The sequence below is a fragment of the Helianthus annuus genome, chromosome 5, assembly GCF_002127325.2.
Source record: "Helianthus annuus cultivar XRQ/B chromosome 5, HanXRQr2.0-SUNRISE, whole genome shotgun sequence".
In the NCBI taxonomy this organism is placed as follows: domain Eukaryota; kingdom Viridiplantae; phylum Streptophyta; class Magnoliopsida; order Asterales; family Asteraceae; genus Helianthus; species Helianthus annuus.
The window spans coordinates 156,028,134-156,050,899 of record NC_035437.2 but is presented as its reverse complement, the minus strand read 5'-3'; the positions used below and the strand labels follow the sequence as shown (position 1 = coordinate 156,050,899).

Below are 22,766 nucleotides of genomic sequence, written 5' to 3'. Positions count from 1 at the left end.
TTTGCACTAATATGTTGTAAATTGATATATTATAAATTTTCTGTTTTTACATCTAAGTTTTAGCCTTGTATCTAAAACGAGAAATACAACTCAATGGCCAGGTATATAAATTTGCAAAGTTAGATGATAGTTTATGCCACTAGTTTAACCTCAGGGAGGGGTTTTTTAATTAACTTCTTTTCTAGCAATAAAACACACACGTAAGGAGATTATGTTAGGGTTTTAACGATATTCTGTTCTTTGTAAACCTAAGTAAAGATATGGAAAATTTAGGACATCAAAAGCAAAAGCAAAAACGTCTCTATATCATGTTCGAACTCAAAAAAATGTGTTATTTCGTAATGTTTCATTATTATAATTTTTTTTTAAATCGAATTGGTATTGGACTCAATAAAACTAATATTAAGTGGTCTAAATTCTAAACCATAAAAATGATTTGTAAATGTGTCATTATTTGAATTGTTATGTATTTACTATTTAAAAAATTTAACATATATATCGGACTTTTTTTTATAAATCAAGTGCCCCTCAAAATCACGGGCTTTTATGGAGTTCTTCCCCTCACGCCATCATAGCCACCACTCATCAAAAGGTCAGAAATTCTATATAGTGAACAAGTTTGCAGTCAAAAAAATAAATAAATAAATGAATAAATAATACTCTTTCCGTACAATGAATATTGTTTTAGTCTTGATACGAAGTATATTCTATAATAACAATATCATGATTTTGTATAATAACAATATCATGATCAGGATTTGCTGATGATATTGCAATATCATCAGCAAATCCTGAGCAGAAATTCCACTTCTTCTTCTTCCTATCCAGTTATCACTTCTTCTCTCTATCTAACTAGGGTTCCGATCTCCGATCACCACCGGTCAAAATGATCAAAATCCCCTATATAACCGCCTTAACAACCTACTTCAGTTACGGATTACTCTTCGCTTTCGGTCAATTGCGTGATTTCTTCCGTAATCTCTTCGATTGGTCCAAAGATAACAATCTCCACGTACTTTTCTCTATTCTCTTTTTATTTTTCGCTCAAAACTCTTCTTGTTTCTTTGTATATTTATTAGTATAATGATTATGTATTATGCTGTGTCTTGTTAGGGCTATGCGCCTATCTGCCTAGGGCTTGAAGATTTTTATATTCGCCGACTGTATCGTCGAATTCAGGTAGGTATAGTAGTTTTCAGTTGGTTGTTTGTTTGTTTATGCTTATTGTTTGCTGAATAAATGACATGTTAATATGCTCGATTATGAGTATAGGTGCAAACAAGCCCATGCTTGACTAGGCTCGAGCTCGTATAACTTATGAAAGCCTGAGCTTGGCTCGTAGGTAGCTCAACTCGTTTATTGTTTATTAATTATAAGTATTATTTTATATATAATGTAGTTATTTTTTCATAATTTAATAAATAGTAATCATTATTATTTAAATATATATTTATTTATAAATTTATAAATTATATAAATAACAAGCTCGATTAGGCTTGCGAGCCGGCTTGAGCTCGATAAGTGAAGCTCAGGCCTGGACTCGTTTCCCAAACAAGCTTTTTCAGGCTAGGGCTAAGCTCAGCTCGTTTCGAGCTTTTTTTTTTGAGACGAGCTTGAGTAGCTCGCGATTAGCTCGGCTCGTCTGCACCCCGATTTATGAGTATACGTGTACACGTACAGAAATAATTCTTGTTTGTATGCAAATTGAGTTGTAAATACTGAGATGGAAATCACACAATAGAAGCTCAGAGTGTGGATATTTTAGTGTACACTTAAGCTTGCCTCTGTGAATTTTAGTCAACCAGTTTATATGAAAGTGCTAATTGCTTAACTTATAAGTTATAGTTGCTAGGTGTTAATCAAGGTTTAAAAAAACGGAAACGAGTTTCAAGGCGTTTACCCTTCACCTCACGAGGCGTAAGCCTCGAGGCAAACCAAGGCGTAAGCCCGAGATGGAATTAAAAAAAATAAATATAAAATTGTATATCTTATAAAAATAATAATACTAACTAAATTCATCAAAATCATCAAAAACACACATAAAAAAGACATAAATTGCTTGAAATTGACATAAAAATTCAATAACATCAAAAACAAATATCAGAAACCCCCTAAGGCGCAGCCTTTTTAGCGCCTCAGCCCTCTCTGAGGCGCACGTACACTAGAAACCCCCTGAGGCGCGCCTAAGAGTCGCTTTTTAGGCGTTTCGCCTTGAGGCGCGCCTCGAGGCGCACGCCTCAGCCGTTTTTTAAAACCATGGTGTTAATTTTCAAATATGGTATCAGTTAAGGATTTGTTTTAGTGCGAGCAGTAGGTTTGGACTGGTCGGTTATTTGACGATGTGGACTGTCATTTTTGGCAAAGATCAAGCATGTGTTGATACTGGATCTCCAATCATCCAATTGTGGTATAGTTGCTAGGATGCAAGATGTGATTCTTAAAGTACATTGATGATATTACAAACAACTTGAAACATAACCTTGTGACTTAAGGTGAAAAATACATGTGGAATCGAGAGACCCCTGTTTTCATTGGCATCCAGTCATCCATCAAAAACCCTATGAGGGCCACTGTCTTCAGGCCTTGATTAAACTCGGAATTTGGAAACCTCACAAACAACCTTTTAATGCTATAACGATTTGTCCATAAAGTTGAATGTGAAAGCAAAAGGCACTAATATAATGAATGAGCATTGCTTTGTACTATTCAGATAAGTCAAAGCTAATTCACCATCTTCAACTTACTGTTAACCTTTCTGTTAAAGCTCAATTAAGTTATTTGAGTGCTTGTATTTTAACGTTAATTCCCATTTGAATGTCTTAGCTTAAATGTTAAATTCTGTTTTTAATATGTATATGTACATGTAGGATTGTTTTGGACGACCTATATCGAGCCCTCCTGATGCTTGGTTCGATGTCCTGGAGCGTGTTTCCAATGATAATAACAAGACACTCAAGTGAGTGTTTGGATATGCATCCTGACTTTGCAGTTGAAATTTCAAATTTAGCATAATGCTTTGGTTCCTCCTTAATATCCAAATGTTAGAACGTGTTACAAACTTTTAATACATTCCATTTCAGTCTACAAGGTGTCCCCAACACTCGTCCAGTCGTCCTAAACTGGCAAATTTACATGTGTTGGCAGGCGGACTACAAAAGTAAGCAGGTGCCTTAACTTGGGATCATATAACTACCTTGGATTTGCTGCTGCAGATGAATACTGCACACCCCGTGTTATTCAGTGTTTGAAGAAATACTTTGCCAGCACATGCAGTTCTCGTGCTGATGGAGGTAGTTTTCTAGATCCATATCCAATTTAGAATATTTTTTAGAGTAAAATGCCATTTTTGTCCCTGAGGGTTGAGGTTTGACCAGTTTTGCGACTTTCGTCCAAAGGTTTGTTTTTCCGCATCTGGATCCAAAAGGTTTGAAGTCTTGCCATTTTCATCCGGCTCGTGAACTCCATCCATTTTTCTCTGTTAAGTCATGGGTATTTCCGTCTTTTTTGTTAACTTTAAGGGCGATCTGGTCTTTTTCACTTTATGTACAAGCATTTAGCATAATGTACAAGTATTCAAAATACCCTTACTAAATAAAAAACAAAATAATATATGTAAAAAGACAAAAATACCCCTGACTTAACGGAGAAAAATGGATGGAGTAACGAGCTGGATGAAAATAGCAAGATTTCAAACCTTTTGAATCCAGACCAGACGCGAAAAAACAAACCTGTGGACGAAAGTCGCAAAACTGACCAAACCTCAGCGACGAAAATGACATTTTACTCTATTTTTTAACTGAATGTGAATGGAATCTAAGCTCATGATCTAATACCTTTATTTATTTTTTGTAAATTCAGGAACTACAACACTACATTCTGAATTGGAGGAGGCGGTGGCTAACTTTATCGGGAAACCAGCTGCTTTGGTTACCGGAATGGGTTACGTCACTAACTCCGCTATCCTTCCTGTCTTGATTGGAAAAGTATGTCATGCTATTTAAAAATTAATATTTAATACCAGTAACATGTTTTATTTCTCACTTTTTATAAATATCCACAGGGAGGGTTAATAATTAGTGATTCTTTGAACCATAACTCTATAGTAAATGGTGCTCGAGGGTCAGGCGCCACAATCAGAGTATTCCAACATAACAGTAAGTTTAATCACGTTGTTTGAATTCATTTAGGATTTTTCTTTTTTGATTGTTTTCGATTGTCCGCTGAGATCCTTGCACATTTTATTTATTTTATTATTGACTACCGTACTTCTATATGTAGCACCTTCGCATTTAGAGGATGTATTGAGAGAACACATTGCCCATGGTCAACCGAGAACACATAGACCTTGGAAGAAAATCATGGTTGTTGTGGAGGGGATATACAGTATGGAAGGAGAAATTTGCAAGCTTCCCGAGATTGTTTCAATATGTAAAAAATATAAGGTGATGATTTTTTTCTTATTTTTTTGTCGGGAATGAAGTCGGTTTTATGGTGTGGATTAAGTTCATTCTATATCATGGTTGTTAGAGCCAATGTTTTGAAAACTGGACCGGTCGGGAACCAGGCGTCTGACCGGTCCGGTTCAGCCTATCAGACCGCTTTTGAGTCGAACCGGCTGGTTGGACCGGGAACCGGCGGCCAGTTGAACAGGATTTTTATTAAAAATTTTCAACTTTACCATATTTATAATTATAATATTTATGACATCGCACCGTTCTTACATCAGGTTCGACCGGTCCGACCAATGGACTGGTAAGGAGACCGGTTTGAAGTCCGGTCCGATTCTGAAAACATTGGTTAAAACTGGATTTTCGTTTTCACTTAAGATTCTGAAAATTATAAACTTTATTCTTTTCCCATAATCTTATTTCTAGTAACGTTCGTGTGTTTGAATGATAAGTGTCTTCAATTGTACCATTATTGCCCACATGTAATTATAGGGATTTTTAATTTGTTATGTATGTAACAGGCATACGTGTATTTGGATGAAGCTCACAGTATTGGAGCAATCGGGAAAACGGGAAGGGGTGTGTGTGAGCTTTTAGGTGTGGATACTGCTGATGTGGATATAATGATGGGAACTTTCACAAAATCATTCGGATCATGTGGTGGTTATATAGCAGGATCCAAGGTCTGTTTTAGGTGTGGATACTGCTGATGTGGATTTATATGTTTTGACATTTCTATATGCATTACAGGAACTTATACAATATCTAAAATATACATGTCCAGCTCATCTATATGCCACATCCATATCACCTCCTGCTGCTCAGCAAATAATATCTGCCATAAAGGTTATTACCGGAGAGGATGGCTCTAGTCGAGGTCCGTATTTCTTATTGGTATAAATTTACTCTCTAAACAGCATTTTGATAACGTTGACCAGACTTAGTTTATATCTGTTGTTATTTTTTCCAAATAGGTGCTCAGAAGCTTGCTCAAATTCGCGATAACAGCAATTATTTTAGATCAGAACTGTTGAAAATGGGGTTTGAGGTTTTAGGGGATAATGACTCGCCTATAATGCCTATAATGCTTTATAATCCTGGAAAAATCCCCGCCTTTTCAAGAGAGTGTCTCAAACGGAATGTATGTTTTTTTTGTTTTTGTTTTGAGTAAAATGCCATTTTTTTTTCATTCGTCTAAAGGTTTGTTTTTCCGCATCTGGATCCAAAAGGTTTGAAATCTTGCCATTTTCATCCGGCTCGTTAACTCCATCCATTTTTCTCCGTTAAGGTAGGGCTATTTTCGTCTTTTTGTTAACTTAAAGGGCAATTCGGTCCTTTTAAGGGGTATTCGGTCATTTTACATAAAGTGAAAAGGACCGAATTGCCCTTTAAGTTAACAAAAAGACGAAAATAGCCCTCACTTAACGAGAAAATGGATGGAGTTAACGAGCTGGATGAAAATGGCAAGATTTCAAACCTTTTGGACCCGGATACGGAAAAACAAACCTTTGGACGAATGTCATAAAACTGGCCAAACCTCATGGACGAAAATGGCATTTTACTCTCTTGTTTTTCTTATATTAAAAAATATATATATATTTTTTGTATTTTGTGAACGACTGCATTATGTTTATGCAAGGAGGTTATGATTTGTAATTGACATCTCATTTTATGACAACAGGTTGCGGTTGTGATGGTTGGTTTCCCAGCGAGTCCTCTACTGTTATCGAGAACACGTATATGCATTTCTGCTGCTCATACACGGGAAGACATGGTCAAAGCCTTAGAGGTAACAACCTAACTGTTATATAATGCAATGCACTTGCGTAAAGCTTATACTTTCCTACACAATTTCATCTATGTTTGTTGTTTTACATTCTTTGTTTTATTCGCCTTAAATAGATGTTGTGCATGTGCCTGTTTAGATGCGGCTAAACGGGCATATGTTGATTTTTTTATTTTTTTTTGAAAAGTAAATTTCATTAACCAACACGCCAAACCTCAAACCGAGGCGGCACCAACACACAAACAAGACGGGCATATGTTGATGGATGATGGGTCAAGTTAGGTTGACCTACTTGACCTCTTTCCTTTTAAGTTTCGGTTGACCCATATTTTTCTATATACTTAACAAAGTGTACTTGTCAGGTTATAAGTACGGTTGGAGACATGGTGGGCATTAAATACTTTCCAGCTGAACCCAGTAAGTCAGAACTTGAAGAAAACAGACTAAAGGTGGAGTAGAGGTTTTTTTTTACTTATTTTGTTTTTTTATATTTTGGGTTGGGCAAATTCACGAGTCCTTTAGAACCACGTATGGTTGTGGTTGGAGAACAAGATATCGGTATATACCTGTATGCTTTTTTTAATAGAATCTTGATCTAGTTTCTTGTATATAATGTTTATATGTATCAAGTTTATAACTGGAATTTGGGCTACAGATGGTATTCACGGTTTGGTTTGATCGTTTTTAACGCTTTATGAACATGTGGAACTGAAACCAGTAATGGTTTTGGGTTGGAGAATCAGATACCAGAAACCTTTGTGTTATGAACACCTTTTTTCGCTGGGTGTCATGAACACCTGCACCTAGTTGTGTTCTAACATTCTGGTAAGTGAGAAAATGTTGCAGAACACTACTTGCACGATTGATTTTACAAACCAACCACTCACATCGATTAATTTAGTCCATAGACGGATGATATGTTTAGGTAGTTTGAGTTGCTTCTGCTCAACTAACCTTCAAAAAAGTGATGGGTAGCGTGTCACCAAATCGCCACATTACGTCCATCCCCTACATTCAAGTGAGTGTGCGTGGAGGCGTGTTGTGCACCCTTTCGGCTTATGACTTGTTCCTATTTGCTAAGGAAGCAATCTCCAAAAAGACTACCTGTTATGAACATAGGCCCAAGTAACCAGCCAGTCCAATAGCCCAACAAAGTGAGTGGCATGATGCGGTCGTGAAAAAGAAAGGGAAATGAACAGGGTAATGAAGAATGTACTCGAGTGTGTAACGATCTGATTTCTCATCTCCTTTCTTTCTGTAATTCGTTTCTATTTCCCATCTCATTTTTGTAACCAATTTCTTATGAGTCAATGACACTATGAACCGATTATTTCATAGATCTTGTGTTTGATTGTTTATAGCTTTTATTGAATCACTTCACTATCACTTATACATATCCAAGGTTTGTTCAACCATCTATGCGAGTATGTGGGAAACATTTTTATCCATTTTCTACTTTCAAGTTCCATGTCAAACTTACTATTTCGAGCATTGATATCTCATTTATCTTATGTCCACACATTTAGCGTGTTGCAATAGTCTCATCAAGTAGAACACAAACCCATAAATTATTGATTGTATAATGCATATATAGTTATAATTAATTGTATAAATAAATCTTTAACAACTTGTGATTTTTTCGTATTCATTTTTTTTTTCAGTTGATAGTAATTTAACATTTACATAAGTAACAGAATGTTTCTTTCGTTTCAAAGTTTATGTCAACATTGTTAAATAATATAATTTACTTTGAATAACCCGTGTAACACACGGATAATCAAGGTTAACGAAACACTCAGAACATAAAATAGTGACCATTAACCAAAGAAATACATACATACAATAAGCCAATAGTATTTTATTCAACAACCACAATATACACCCAATTAAAACTTGTACATCCCACTTGAAAGAGGTAGAAAGTGGCCACTCACACGTGCCCTAAACTACTACACCCAAATCCATGGATTTGCCTTGACAAACACGTATTTATCATGTTATATATCATACAAGAACTTCTTGAAAAGCTTCATCTGGTCAACTTGTAGGGTAATGACTATTGACAAGCTCCCATCGTTGATCGGGCTCGGTAACATGGTTGCGATTCCTTCCACGTTGACCCCACCGGGCCCCATGAATATTGGTCGCCCCCATCCAAAGTCAACGTCATGAAACGGGAGCCTAGCCCAAGTGGTTATAGCAAGATTCGAGCTCTTATAAGTCTCTACGGTGTCACCAACCAAAGACAACAAATCAGGCTGAAATTCCAAGTAGTCGATTATTGACTTTAGGTAATCATTGGTCCTCTTGACTACTGCCTCGTGGATTAAACTAGCGGCGTACCAACTTGGGTTTGATACAATTTCACCTGCCACTGAAGTGGCATTAATTGAGAAAATAACATTCCCAAAATACCCTGGTGGTAGAGCGGGCTCAAGACGAGCCCGCCCATCAATAACAAAGTAGAGCTTTGTTTCCTGGTCATCAGGAAGACATCGAGCTCTACACACGCATTTCCAAACGTGACTTGAGACAATCTCAAACGTACTGTAGTTGATTGGGTTGCCATCCTCCATTGATTTTGCTTTGAGCACAATTAGTTGGTCTTGTGTTAACTTGAAAATCGAGACCACTGTTTCATGTGGTTGGGCTTCGAGTGATAATTTCATTGACCGACCGAGGTGGTATTCGATGTGGTCATAGATTGGTTGTGGCGGGTCCCGAGCCCGAAGGAGGGTCCGGTCTATGAAGGGAGGCATGATGAGGTCAAGGCCACGGGCCATGTCGGCCCATGTGTTCATGAAGTGCGACGCAGATATCCCGTCGCAGAGGAAATGGTGCATCCCAACTCCTAGGGAAACTCCTCCACATTTGAAGAAAGTAACCTGCTCAAATTTACGTACAAAAATGTTGAGTTAGCAACAATATTCTCAAAATGGAACCATCAAACCGAGTAAGTGGTTGGACCTGATTCTCGTAACTTTCATTTTTTTAGGAACTTTATTTTTTCAAAATATCATTTATTGATTCATTTATCTCGGCGTCCATATTTTATTTATCCTAAGGTTTTATATTTCGTCAGCATTGCAGTCAACACCAAAAGATAAACTACCTTCAAATTTGATCTAAATTATTATTTACGCATATATTTTTATTTATATATTATGTAACGTTATCCGCTTTTCGAAGCTGACCTGACAGGTCTGACGGTTGACCAGCAAAGCGACAGATTCCATGATAGGTTCAATTAGACTAGCGAGAGACTATTTGCACACTTAGTGTGTAGATAGTCAGTCTAAAAAGAGCTTTTTTATCTTATATGCACACCCTACAGTGTCGAGTTGTGGTCAAAACGCGGCGTTTTGGTCCGGTCAACCAGACAAAGACTGACGGGTGTCTGACGGGTCTGTTGACCGGACCAAAACGCCGAGCTTTGGCCGTGTTTTGGTCTTGTCAACCAGACACCCGGTCAATCTTTTGTCTGGTTGACAGGACCAAAACGCGATCAAAGCTCTGTTGTTTGTTGAAGCGGATTCTAACGGTGTGATTGTAAGAGAGATAAATTAAATTTTTAATAAAAGATTGGATTGGCTCAAGTTGTAATAGTGGATAGTCTTATAAAAACATTAATCAGTCAGCACTTAGCACATACTTCTAACTTGTTTTTATTAATGGCCAACGAATCATCCAAATGGGTTGTTAGTAAAATTCACCACATCGGGATACACTCGCCTTCGAACCGGTGAAAACCCTCACCTAGGGCCGAAGCCCGTGAACACTCACCCGAAGGCATGTCAGTGCGGTGACTCAGTGGCGGACCTAGGAAATATTTTATGGGGGTGCGAACGAGGGTTTAACCAAATTTTCAAGGGGTGCGATCGATATTTTGCTCTATAAAATACACTAATTTTTTTTCATGGGGTGCGCCCGCCCACCTAACCCTCTACCTAGGTCCACCCCTGGTGGTGAGATAAAACCCGCTCAGTTCAAGGATCGAACTAGCGACCACCGCCTACTCCAAATGATTTTTTACCTGTAAGACCAGTAACGGATATGATTCGATTCCTCGAGAGTAATCCACAGCCGGGATAAGTTTCTCTCCCTTCGGCGTAGGCGCAAAATCACCTAAATCATCAATCACACCGTCAGAATCCGCTTCAACAAACAACACGCCTTGTCCTCGACAATCAATCTCGATCCGACCATTTTCGTCAACCTTAAACCGGCCTCCCATCGGGTAAAAAGGAACCAAAGCTCTGCTCAAAGTGTCCTTCATCAGTTTTGTATCAAAGAAGTTAGCAACACCGTTGGGACGCCTATAAAAATACACAGTTGGTGTGTGAACATTCGGGACCGTTAGATCGAGGTTAGAGTTCCATAGGTTTATGTTCGGAGACTCCTCAGCAGGAATCACCATAGTCGATTCTCGTACCATGATCTTCATCTGTTAGTTATAATATTAAATATTGATCAAATGTAAATAACAGAGAAAAAGTTGATGAAATGAGGCGAGCTAGCGAAGGTGGTTTCAACTTTCTATTTATATGTGGTGTTTTCTTATTAAATATAGTATAACCTCTCTAACTTAATACTAGACAAATTAATAAACTCGATAAAATTAATAATTTGTCTGGTCCAAGTAATCTAGGACCAGTATAAAATTGGATCTCAATCGATAAAATAATAAGATAATATTTTTTTAAATCACAATGTAAATATATTGGTCCCATAGAAACTATAAGATAATAATTATTAAAATATTTCAAAATTCTAGGATTGTCTAGTAAAAAATGAATCTATAGTCACTTGTTTTTTTTTTTTTTGTGAACTTCAAATCTATATTGAGTTCATCTTTAAATCTCCCCAATGCACTTAAGAGTTGACGCACTGTAGTCTCGTATTGCAACAAAAAGTTGTGAAGAGTTGTTTCCGCTTGCAATGCTTCTTTCCGAATGACCGGTTCCAAAGGTACTGAATCATCATCAACCGGATTTTGAACGGTATCCGCCATAATTTCTTCAATGTTTTGAATCTCGTAACATTCATTATTTTCACCTGGATAATCCAACAACTCATTCACATCCATTTTGTGCCGATAATGCATTCCTGTAATCAAGTTCTCAAGCTCACGAATGTTTTCTCTAGGATTTACATCGTTTAAATCATTTGAGCCGGTTGGATTAGCTGAACGAATTTTACAGTGTCGAAAGCAATTTGCTATGGGCTCTTGTTTCACATTTCTCTAAGCCGAGACGGCCAAATTGATGGCATCTAAAACATTAATCTTTTATGGGGATCAAATTGATGGCATCTAGAAGCCTTAGTTGATGTGATTTTAAAATATATCATTAGACATTTTATAGTGATCAATCTAGATATATGTACATTGAACTTGAGAAGATCATTACATGGGAATTTTGAAGGTCCTTATTTCTGTTTTATTCAAATAGGTAAAGTGAACAGACATAAATTTTAACTAACCTGAAAATGGTACACATCGATTTCCAAAAACAAGTGTCAACTTTTTTAGGCTGCGATAAGATGAAAAGGTAAATTAGATAATATTGCTTAAGACGATAGACATGATCTTAGGATTCTTTACTTGATTATATTGCGGTGTCTGGATCATAACTTGCAATCACATGAAACGAATGTTTTGATGAATTAACGATATGTTACTTGTTTTTATGATTTATCCTTTCTTACTCAGCCTTAAAAAGCTGACACTTGTTTTTGAAAATCGATGTGTACCATTTTCAGGTTAGTTAAGATTCTTAGACATGAAACTGGTGAGGAATGGGTAGAGAAACTTTGACAAGACGTGACAGATTTAGATGATCTGTTTATTTATTAATTGTGTATAAAGGTTCGTTTATGATTTTGTTGCTATGAACGATAAGTAACACCCATATTTTATGATAAATAAAACGTTTTTTAATGGTTTTATGATTAAACAAATGTCTGGGAGTTTCCGCTGCAAAAGAACATTTTATTTAAAATATAATATTTTAGTAAACAATGCGGGGTGTTACATATAGACTAGCTACGTATGTGAGTGGTGTACTGTTATGCAATAATCTCAACTTGTTAGAAGGTGAGACCACAACTGGTGTTTGTCATACTGAAGAGGTATGGTCCCAATTCCCTGCCTACATGGCAGGGACCACACCACTTTTGGGCACACAAGGCATCCATGTCAGCGAAACACTCCAGAAGCTTCCAGAAACTTCTAGACGATTCGCAGCTGTCACCAAAGATGCTCTATCCGACATAAAGGACAACACGTGTCACCACTCGCAGAGCGCCACGTAGGCCTGCGACGAATCAGGGAGCAGAGCCGACAACACCAGTACGAGGTATCCAGCGTGGACGAATGTGAGAATGCCACGTGTACCACTACACCTGCTTGTAACATCCCATAATTTATAAAATAGGATACTCTAACATTTAAAAGTATTAAATAATTAGTTATGGTAATTGTATTAAAACCTAAAGAAAGTTTATAAAATAAGGAATGGGTTATAAGGGTTAATAAACCTAGCTTGAGGGTTGGTAGTGTAACATTTAGAAAGTAATGAGATAAAAAAATCAAAAACCCAGTATCTCTGGGTTATGTGGGTCGCGACCAGGAGGCAAGAACAAGGGGAGACCCTAATCTCATCAATTAACATCAAAATTCAGCAAGATTGTGAAGGATTCTAGTCATAAATCGAATGTTTGTGCTTAACTATTGTCTAATCCAAGAGTTTTGAGCATAAGGTAAGATAGAATCTCAAATTTTGATGCATGTTGATGAACTAGGGTTTATACCAATCTGTAAATCAGTATGAAATTAAGTTGCATGCGAGTTAGAATCATTATGTAGAGGATGTATTGTACTTGAAATTTGATTTACTAAAGACTTGGGAAAAACCCAATTGTTCTAGCATGATGATGAGTGTGTATGTGATTAGTTGAGTAATTTTCAGGTATAATTGTATAATTGGTAGATTATATTGTGTAGAATGAACATTTGAGCAAAATTGGTTGAATATGTGAAATATGATGTATTCTAGTGGATTTATGCATAAGCTATGTGTACATAAGGCTTAAGAAGTTGTACGCACATTAGGTGTTTGATGAAATGTCTCAATGATAATCTAAGTAGTCTTGAATAAATCATGAGTGAATGGTTTCGTATGTTGAAAGTTAATGTATTGTCAATTGTTATATGAGTAGCATTGATACTTGAAAGTATGGTTATGAATGTAAGGACTATGATCTAAATAAGAACGAATACGTGTAGGATCGAAAGAAGAAGGAGCTAGTTCCGGATCACAAACAAAGGCACAAGATCGAGGTAAGTTCGTTACTTACATGTTAGTTGTGAGTTTATTAGTTTGTCCCTTTGATAATTGATTTTCAAATTAAAGTCATTGTTTCGATTGAGATAGTGAAGGAAGGAGTCCGTATCGGTCCATGTCGAATGGGTCGGTTCGGGTTCGAATGAGAATGAATTTAGGGGAAGTTTTCTCCATGATCTGTACTAAACGGGTTAATGGAGGTGAATGAGAAATAGTTATGTCAAATAGACTAGAATGAATTGGAAAAGGAAGTAAGAATGATTGGTAAGATATCTTGTAGAAATGTGAATACAAATTGCAAAAGAATGAAAATATCATGTATTCCTTACTAATATAATTTATTGAATGATTGTAGGTAAAGCGCAAGTATAAATGTCATTGCGTCGCTCGGATACGAACACACCTTGATCAACCGTGATGCGCTTCCGCAACTTTTGTAGTAATCTTATTAGTTAAAAGCTTTTGTTAAAGTTAGTGGTGTTGAAGTTTTGAACTTTAACTAGATGTTTGTGAATATTTAAGTATCTTAAACTTGATGTTTTGAAACGGTAGTTTAAATGTTAAGGTCTTCCTTACGTTTTTCTGAAGGTGTCGTTATTTGAGTATTTTGATATATTATAAACAGGGAGATTGTTCAAAATGCGAACGGGTCATGCCCAAATTTTTAATTTTGGTGATTAAATTATGTGTCGTTTTTGTAACTTTCAAGCATGAAATTAGAGGGTGTCACAAGTTGGTATCAGAGCCTAGGTTTAAGGGATTCGAACACAATGTAGTGCCCGAACTCAAACCGAAAGCTCGCAAGAATGGGTGTGTTCGCTCCGAGACGCAAATAGAGGTAAAACTTTTAAGAAAGCTTTATAGTAATTAATGTTACAAGTTATAAGGTGTTAGAAAGAGTTTTGAATATAGTAATAGTAATAAATGGTGTATTAGAATACCTAGGGGTTAGTAGAATTGAAACCGTACACGAAAACGGTTCGGAATGGTCGAAAATATGAAGTTTTGGGAAAATTTTGCTGGGCACTACCGTAGCTTACGGTGGCCACCGTAAGCTACGGTAGGTACTGGGCGAAAATGGGGTTGCCGTAAGACAAAAGCGAGACACCGTAAAGAATAAATCAGCACCGTAAGCTACGGTGGTCACCGTAGCTTACGGTGACTATCAGGCGCCCCGCGTAAGTTTAAGCATGGGCCTACGCGGCCCGCCAGGGACCCAAAAGCTGGCAATTCTTTTTATGTTGTTGATATTATTATGGGGTTGTTTTAATTAGTTTCTAAGGCCTTGTAATCCTTTATTAAGGTCATTTCATACCAAGAAGGTAGAAGGAAATTGTTTAATAAGAAAGAAGGTATGACTTGATATGAAAATGGTCTAACAATACGACATTATCATCGAAGATGATAACGTGTAAAGTATGAATTATAAACAGAACGAAGTATATGATAGAATGAGTATGTACGAGTCAAGAGGGATGTATAAAAAGGGAATTTTAATATATAGAATGAATGTTTTATGTAGATGACGGACACAAGTAATGTAGATGATGCTGAAATAGCCCGTCAAGAGGCACTCAATAATAAGATGATGGAAGCGGCAGAAAAAGTGATGAATGCCAACCTCCCCAAGTTAGCTCAAGAAGTCGAGAGCCGAGTCTTGGGGGTTGTTGATGAGATGATGGCTAGCAAGATTGAGGAGTTAAAGGAAATGATTGAAGGATCCAGGACTAAAAGTAAGGAACGAAGGTGTACATATAAGGATTTTATGGCATGTAATCCCTTTTCATATAAAGGGGAGGTGGATCCGATAAAGTGTCAAAGATGGATAGCAAACGTTGAAGCTGTATTTGTGCGTAGTCGATGTGAGAAAGAAGATCAAGTAATGTTTGCTACGGGTCAGCTTCAGCAACAAGCCAAAGATTGGTGGGATACTAAATGTAAAGAGATAGGGGAAGTAAGACTCCAAACCTTAACATGGCAAGAATTCAAAGAGTTGTTCCTAAAACATCATTGCCCACAATCGGCAATTGATAGAATACAAGATGAGTTCTTGCATCTTCGCCAACAGAATGAGTCTATTGATGAAATTACCAACATATTCTACGATAAGTTGAAGTTCTGTGATGATTTCGTCAAATCTGAAAGGATGAAGATAAATCGGTATTATGGAATGTTGAAGGCCGAGTATAGGGAGTTCATTACCCCTTCGAAGTGTGAAACTTTGGGTGAACTTATCAATTTAGCCCGGGATAGAGAGATAGAACTGAAGCGACAAGTGGAAAGAGGAGAAAAACGACCTGCTGAAAAGCCATCAACTACGAATCCATCCAAGAAGCCTAAGCAACACGACACTAGAAGTAAAGGAGGATCTAAAAGTAGTATTCCCCCATGCAAAACTTGTGGAAAGCTTCACACTGGAGAATGTTTAATGGGAAAGAAGGGGTGTTTTCAACTGTGGTCAGGAGGGACATCCTTATTTTAAGTGCCCTAGTCCCGTAAGGACGTGTTTCAATTGCTTCACTCCTGGTCATGTAAAAGCTGAATGTCCGAAGCTTAAACAACAAGGGCAGAAAGATGAAAAGAAGAATGAAAATCAGAAGGCTCAGGGAAGAATGTTTCAGATTACTACCGAGGAAGCCAAGGTTTCACCGAATGTCGTATCAGGTATTTTCTTAATCAACCAAATACCCGTGAATGTGTTATTCGATTCCGGTGCTAGTAAATCTTTCGTATCAGATGAGCTTATGTGTTACCCCTCCTTTAGAAAGGAACGAATGCCCATACCTTTAGAAGTAGAAGTAGCGGATAGCAAAAGTTATTTGTTGTATGAAGTTTGTAAAAATTGTAAGATCACCATAGAAAGCGAAGAATTCGAAATAGATCTCATTCCTATGACTTTGGGGGAATTTAAAGTAGTAGTAGGGATGGATTGGTTATCCCGCTATCACGCGGAAATTCGATGCGAGGCGAAGGTCATTCATCTATTCTCACCTAGTGGGGCTCGAATAAGTATTCGTGGAGAAAGAAAGCTAGAGACAAAACTGTGCACGATTGTCGAAGCGGTTAAGTACGCAAGAAATGAGGGTAGGGTCTACTTGGCTTATGTTGTGGATACAAGACAGAAGGTACCTGAATTTGGAGAAGTAGAAGTGGTGAATGAGTATGCGGATGTGTTTCCGGATGAATTACCGGGATTACCACCTGAGCGAGAGGTGGAATTCCGAATCGAATTAAACCCGGGTGCCAAGCCCATGGCTAAAGCTCCCTATAGGTTAGCTCCCACTGAGATGCGAGAGCTAATGACACAGATACAGGAATTACTCGATAAGGGTTTCGTACGCCCGAGTGTGTCGCCTTGGGGAGCCCCGGTACTCTTTGTGAAAAAGAAAGACGGCACGATGCGCATGTGTATAGATTATCGAGATTTGAACAAGTTGACCGTGAAAAATAAATACCCTTTACCTCGAATAGATGATCTTTTTGACCAATTGCAAGGAGCAAGTTGGTTTTCAAAAATTGATTTGCGTTCGGGGTATCATCAACTTCGGGTACGAGAAGAAGATGTTGCGAAAACTGCGTTCAGGACCCGATATGGGCATTACGAGTTTTTAGTAATGCCATTCGGGCTGACTAACGCCCCGGCCGCTTTCATGGATCTGATGAATAGAGTATGTCGGCCCATGTTAGATAAGTCTGTTATAATGTGTATAGACGACATCCTGGTGTACTCTCGTAGTAGAGCCGAACATGCAAATCATTTGCGTGAAGTATTAGAGATTCTTCGGAAAGAGAAGCTTTATGCAAAATTTTCCAAATGTGCCTTCTGGCTTAGAGAGGTGCAATTTCTTGGCCACATCATTAATAAGGATGGTGTCTTGGTACACCCAACTAAAGGAGAGGCTGTTATGAACTGGGTTCCTCCTAAGAACCCGAGTGAAGTGAGGAGTTTTCTGGGTTTGGCTGGGTATTACCGAAGGTTTATACAGGATTTTTCCAAAATATTGTTACCTTTAACCAAACTAACCAAGAAGAATGAGAAATTTGTGTGGGGAATTGAGCAAGAAAAAGCATTCCAGACTTTAAAGAGTAAGCTGTCTGACGCCCCAACTCTAACCTTACCCGAGGGTTCAGAAGACTTAGTAGTATACACTGATGCTTCACATCAGGGCTTGGGGGCTGTTTTAATGCAACAGGGTAAAGTGATAGCTTACGCTTCAAGGCAGCTTAAACCACATGAAAGCAACTACCCAACACACGATCTAGAGTTGGCTGCAGTAGTATTCGCGTTGAAACTGTGGCGACATTATTTGTACGGAACTAAATGTACCATATATTCGGATCACAAAAGTCTCAAGTATTTCTTCGAACAAAATGACTTGAATATGAGACAACGAAGGTGGTTAGAATTAATTAAGGATTATGATTGTGAAATCCTTTGTCATCCGGGGAAGGCCAATGTTGTAGCAGATGCGTTAAGTCGGAAGGAATACCCACCACCCATACAAGTCAAGTCAATGAAAATGACTGTCACCCCTAAACTTTTGGAGTCAATCAAAGAGGCGCAAACAAAATCCTTAAATGCTAGTGATCCGAAGAAGGAAAGAATGAAAGGCTTAATTGGAGAATTAAAAATGAATGCTGATGGTATCATGACCAGGTACGGCCGAATCTGGGTACCTTGGTTATCCGAGGTGAAGTCACTATTACTAGAGGAGGCTCACAAATCTCGCTATACGGTGCACCCTGGAGCAGCAAAAATGTATCAAGATTTAAAGAAAGGATATTGGTGGCCTGGAATGAAACGTGACATTGTTAAGTACGTGGCTAAGTGCTTGACATGTTCCCAAGTGAAGGCGGAGCACCAAAAACCATATGGTAAATTGCAATCTTTAGAGATACCAGTTTGGAAGTGGGAAGACATAACCATGGATCTCATTACAAAGCTTCCCAGAACGAAACGAGGTCACGATGCTATTTGGGTTATAGTCGACCGACTTACAAAGAGTGCTCACTTTTTACCCATACGAGAAACTATTTCGTCCGAAAAGTTGGCAGAAATTTATATAAATGAAATAATTGCTCGTCACGGAGTACCCGTGTCTATTGTGTCGGATCGTGACACAAGATTCACGTCTCGTTTTTGGCGAAAATTTCACGAAGATGTGGGCACAAGCTTGCGACTAAGTACCGCATACCATCCGCAAACGGATGGACAGTCAGAAAGGACTATACAAACGTTAGTAGATATGTTGAGGGCTTGTGTCATAGATCTTGGGGGTAACTGGGACAACCATTTACCGTTGGTGGAGTTCGCGTACAACAACAGTTATCAAAGTAGTATCAAAATGGCGCCATATGAAATGTTGTATGGTAGAAAGTGTAGAACCCCTGTGTGTTGGGGAGAAATCGGGCAACGAGAACTTGCTCCTAAAGATGTTGTAGCAATAACAAATGAAAAGATTGATCAAGTACGGGCTCGTTTGAAGGCAGCGCAAGACAGACAAAAAGCTTATGCAGATAAGAGAAGGCGCCCTATTGAATTTCAAGAAGGTGATCGAGTGTTCCTAAAGGTCTCGCCATGGAAGGGTATAATACGGTTCCGAAAAAGGGGAAAATTGGGTCCCCGGTACATTGGACCGTTCAAAGTAATGGCCCGTGTTGGAAAAGTGGCATATCGGTTGGAATTACCCCCGGCTCTAAATGGAATCCATAACACGTTTCACGTGTCTCAACTAAGGAGATGCCTCGCGGACGACACAGCGCATGTGTCACTTGATGATATTGAATTGGATGATAAAATGAATTATATTGAAAAGCCGGTGGCTATCAAAGATTCCAAAATAACATATATGCGAAACAAGGCCATTCGACAAGTTTTAGTGCAATGGCAGCATCAGAAAGGATCGGATCTAACCTGGGAATCTGAAGATGAAATGCGAAAGCACTACCCGTCTCTTTTTGGTACGTATTAAGGTTTCAGGGACGAAACCTCTTTTAAGGGGGGTAGATTTGTAACATCCCATAATTTATAAAATAGGATACTCTAACATTTAAAAGTATTAAATAATTAGTTATGGTAATTGTATTAAAACCTAAAGAAAGTTTATAAAATAAGGAATGGGTTATAAGGGTTAATAAACCTAGCTTGAGGGTTGGTAGTGTAACATTTAGAAAGTAATGAGATAAAAAAATCAAAAACCCAGTATCTCTGGGTTATGTGGGTCGCGACCAGGAGGCAAGAACAAGGGGAGACCCTAATCTCATCAATTAACATCAAAATTCAGCAAGATTGTGAAGGATTCTAGTCATAAATCGAATGTTTGTGCTTAACTATTGTCTAATCCAAGAGTTTTGAGCATAAGGTAAGATAGAATCTCAAATTTTGATGCATGTTGATGAACTAGGGTTTATACCAATCTGTAAATCAGTATGAAATTAAGTTGCATGCGAGTTAGAATCATTATGTAGAGGATGTATTTGTACTTGAAATTTGATTTACTAAAGACTTGGGAAAAACCCACTTGTTCTAGCATGATGATGAGTGTGTATGTGATTAGTTGAGTAATTTGCAGGTATAATTGTATAATTGGTAGATTATATTGTGTAGAATGAACATTTGAGCAAAATTGGTTGAATATGTGAAATATGATGTATTCTAGTGGATTTATGCATAAGCTATGTGTACATAAGGCTTAAGAAGTTGTACGCACATTAGGTGTTTGATGAAATGTCTCAATGATAATCTAAGTAGTCTTGAATAAATCATGAGTGAATGGTTTCGTATGTTGAAAGTTAATGTATTGTCAATTGTTATATGAGTAGCATTGATACTTGAAAGTATGGTTATGAATGTAAGGACTATGATCTAAATAAGAACGAATACGTGTAGGATCGAAAGAAGAAGGAGCTAGTTCCGGATCACAAACAAAGGCACAAGATCGAGGTAAGTTCGTTACTTACATGTTAGTTGTGAGTTTATTAGTTTGTCCCTTTGATAATTGATTTTCAAATTAAAGTCATTGTTTCGATTGAGATAGTGAAGGAAGGAGTCCGTATCGGTCCACGTCGAATGGGTCGGTTCGGGTTCGAATGAGAATGAATTTAGGGGAAGTTTTCTCCATGATCTGTACTAAACGGGTTAATGGAGGTGAATGAGAAATAGTTATGTCAAATAGACTAGAATGAATTGGAAAAGGAAGTAAGAATGATTGGTAAGATATCTTGTAGAAATGTGAATACAAATTGCAAAAGAATGAAAATATCATGTATTCCTTACTAATATAATTTATTGAATGATTGTAGGTAAAGCGCAAGTATAAATGTCATTGCGTCGCTCGGATACGAACACACCTTGATCAACCGTGATGCGCTTCCGCAACTTTTGTAGTAATCTTATTAGTTAAAAGCTTTTGTTAAAGTTAGTGGTGTTGAAGTTTTGAACTTTAACTAGATGTTTGTGAATATTTAAGTATCTTAAACTTGATGTTTTGAAACGGTAGTTTAAATGTTAAGGTCTTCCTTATGTTTTTCTGAAGGTGTCGTTATTTGAGTATTTTGATATATTATAAACAGGGAGATTGTTCAAAATGCGAACGGGTCATGCCCAAATTTTTAATTTTGGTGATTAAATTATGTGTCGTTTTTGTAACTTTCAAGCATGAAATTAGAGGGTGTCACACTGCTGTGACAGAGCAGACCAAGAGAAAATTCCTCTTGGTCGGACAGCTGGCACGCGCCCACAGCTGGCACAGCTGCTCCTCCCTTCTTCACCCTCCGGCTATAAATAGGACCCTTCATCATTCAGGTTCAGGATCTTTACTCTCCTTACTCACTCTATACACACACTGTTTATTTCCTCTCAGAACAGTACTTATTCTCACGCCGGAGCCTGGTTAAGAGGGAAAACCCCCTTCCCCCTCTTAACGAGACTAACGGTGTTTACTGTTTTGCAGATCTTGAGCCATCAATACGAGTGGAAGAAGAGGTTGAACCCCATAAGCGAAACAACCCTATTGATTATCCTTGTGTTAATCAGTGTTTCAACATTGGCGCCATCCGCTTTTTTGCAAAACCATTCTCACCTCTTTTCTTTCCTAAAAAACACTCGTGAAAATGGCAGAACAAAATCACTCACACCCAGTCGATGGAGAAGTTTCTTCCTTTGAACTCGTTTCGGACACGGCACACGTCCAAAGGGGTCAAAGGAACGAGACCATCCAAGAAGGTCAGCTGAACAACGATTTTCCACCCATCTTCGGAAGTGCATCCAGGGCTGTTAACCAAACCACAACTGGACCCACTTTCCAAACACCAGCAAGAATCATCACTCAAACCACAAACGGAGCTGCTTTCCAAACTCCAACGGGGATATTACACCAAACACCTCCGCCGATGCAGACTCTAAGCCATGGAGCAGGCCCTTCTGCTCCATCGGAACAAGCACAACTCAACTACTCTGCACTTTTAGGGCTACCCGAGGGAAAAACTCTGGCTTCCTGGTATGCCGAACAAATGGCGTCCATAAACCTCGTTTATACGCAGCTCAGCGCACAACAAGCCCTGCTCCAAGCACAGGCTAACCAATCAGCATTCGTAACTCCACAACCGAGGTCTCTGAGTACACACATGGCTCAGCAGACAAACGCGTGGAACTTACGTCCAGAAAAAGGACCAGTACAAAATGTAAGAAGACCCAGCGTGCACGACACGCGCGACACGTATGCTGAAACAGAAAGCAACTTCGTGCAAAACTCCAATCTACAACGAAGGCCGATCCAAACCCGTTTGGGCGCGCGCAACATGAATACAGAATGGGACGACGAAGAAGACGACCCAACGTACAAGGAAGAGTCCACGGTGTTTAGCAGACTCCATCCGGAACACGAAGCATACAAACCAACCAAGCGCGCAGGGTACAACCCAAAAGCAGAACATGATTACACCTTGAGCTATCGTCCTGAGGACATGGCTGAAAATTCAAAATTCATCCGAGAAATCGCCTGCGCCGCCATTGACAAAACGAAATTACCACACAACGTGGGTAAATACAACGGGCTGAAGGACCCAGATGATCACCTCCAGGTTTTTAAGGGGGCAGGAGCAACAGGTGGGTAGAACTTACCAACGTGGTGCCACCTGTTCACTCAGACATTCGTCGGCGCAGCGCGCATTTGGTTCGACAATTTACCA

The 22,766-nt window shown here is 38.4% G+C and overlaps 2 protein-coding genes and 1 long non-coding RNA gene across 4 annotated transcripts; 2 read left to right on the top strand and 1 right to left on the bottom strand.

The window, feature by feature from the left end:
* Positions 1–727: 727 nt before the first annotated feature.
* On the top strand, positions 728–6,922 carry LOC110941526 (long chain base biosynthesis protein 2a). 2 transcript variants are annotated; one of them, XM_022183166.2, is made up of 12 exons: positions 728–1,012; positions 1,114–1,179; positions 2,868–2,956; positions 3,145–3,290; positions 3,859–3,983; positions 4,061–4,154; positions 4,279–4,442; positions 4,970–5,131; positions 5,199–5,325; positions 5,423–5,589; positions 6,130–6,237; positions 6,597–6,922. In XM_022183166.2, the coding sequence occupies exons 1-12, from the start codon at positions 887–889 to the stop codon at positions 6,690–6,692; spliced, it is 1,470 nt and encodes a 489-aa protein (XP_022038858.1). In that variant the 5' UTR covers positions 728–886; the 3' UTR covers positions 6,693–6,922. The 2 variants fall into 2 exon arrangements, with proteins under 2 accessions (XP_022038858.1, XP_022038859.1); XM_022183167.2 differs by lacking the exons at positions 728–1,012; positions 1,114–1,179 and having other exon boundaries at positions 2,899–3,040.
* Positions 6,923–8,081: 1,159 nt separating this feature from the next.
* On the bottom strand, positions 8,082–10,704 carry LOC110939269 (shikimate O-hydroxycinnamoyltransferase). Its single transcript, XM_022180998.2, has 2 exons — positions 10,268–10,704; positions 8,082–9,119 (listed from the first exon to the last, which is right to left on the bottom strand). The coding sequence occupies exons 1-2, from the start codon at positions 10,676–10,678 to the stop codon at positions 8,232–8,234; spliced, it is 1,299 nt and encodes a 432-aa protein (XP_022036690.1). The 5' UTR covers positions 10,679–10,704; the 3' UTR covers positions 8,082–8,231.
* Positions 10,705–12,848: 2,144 nt separating this feature from the next.
* On the top strand, positions 12,849–21,105 carry LOC110939271. The gene is made up of 4 exons (XR_004893380.1): positions 12,849–12,993; positions 13,520–13,573; positions 20,467–20,520; positions 20,880–21,105. It is a non-coding gene; the product is annotated as an uncharacterized LOC110939271 (long non-coding RNA).
* The last annotated feature ends 1,661 nt before the right edge of the window (positions 21,106–22,766 follow it).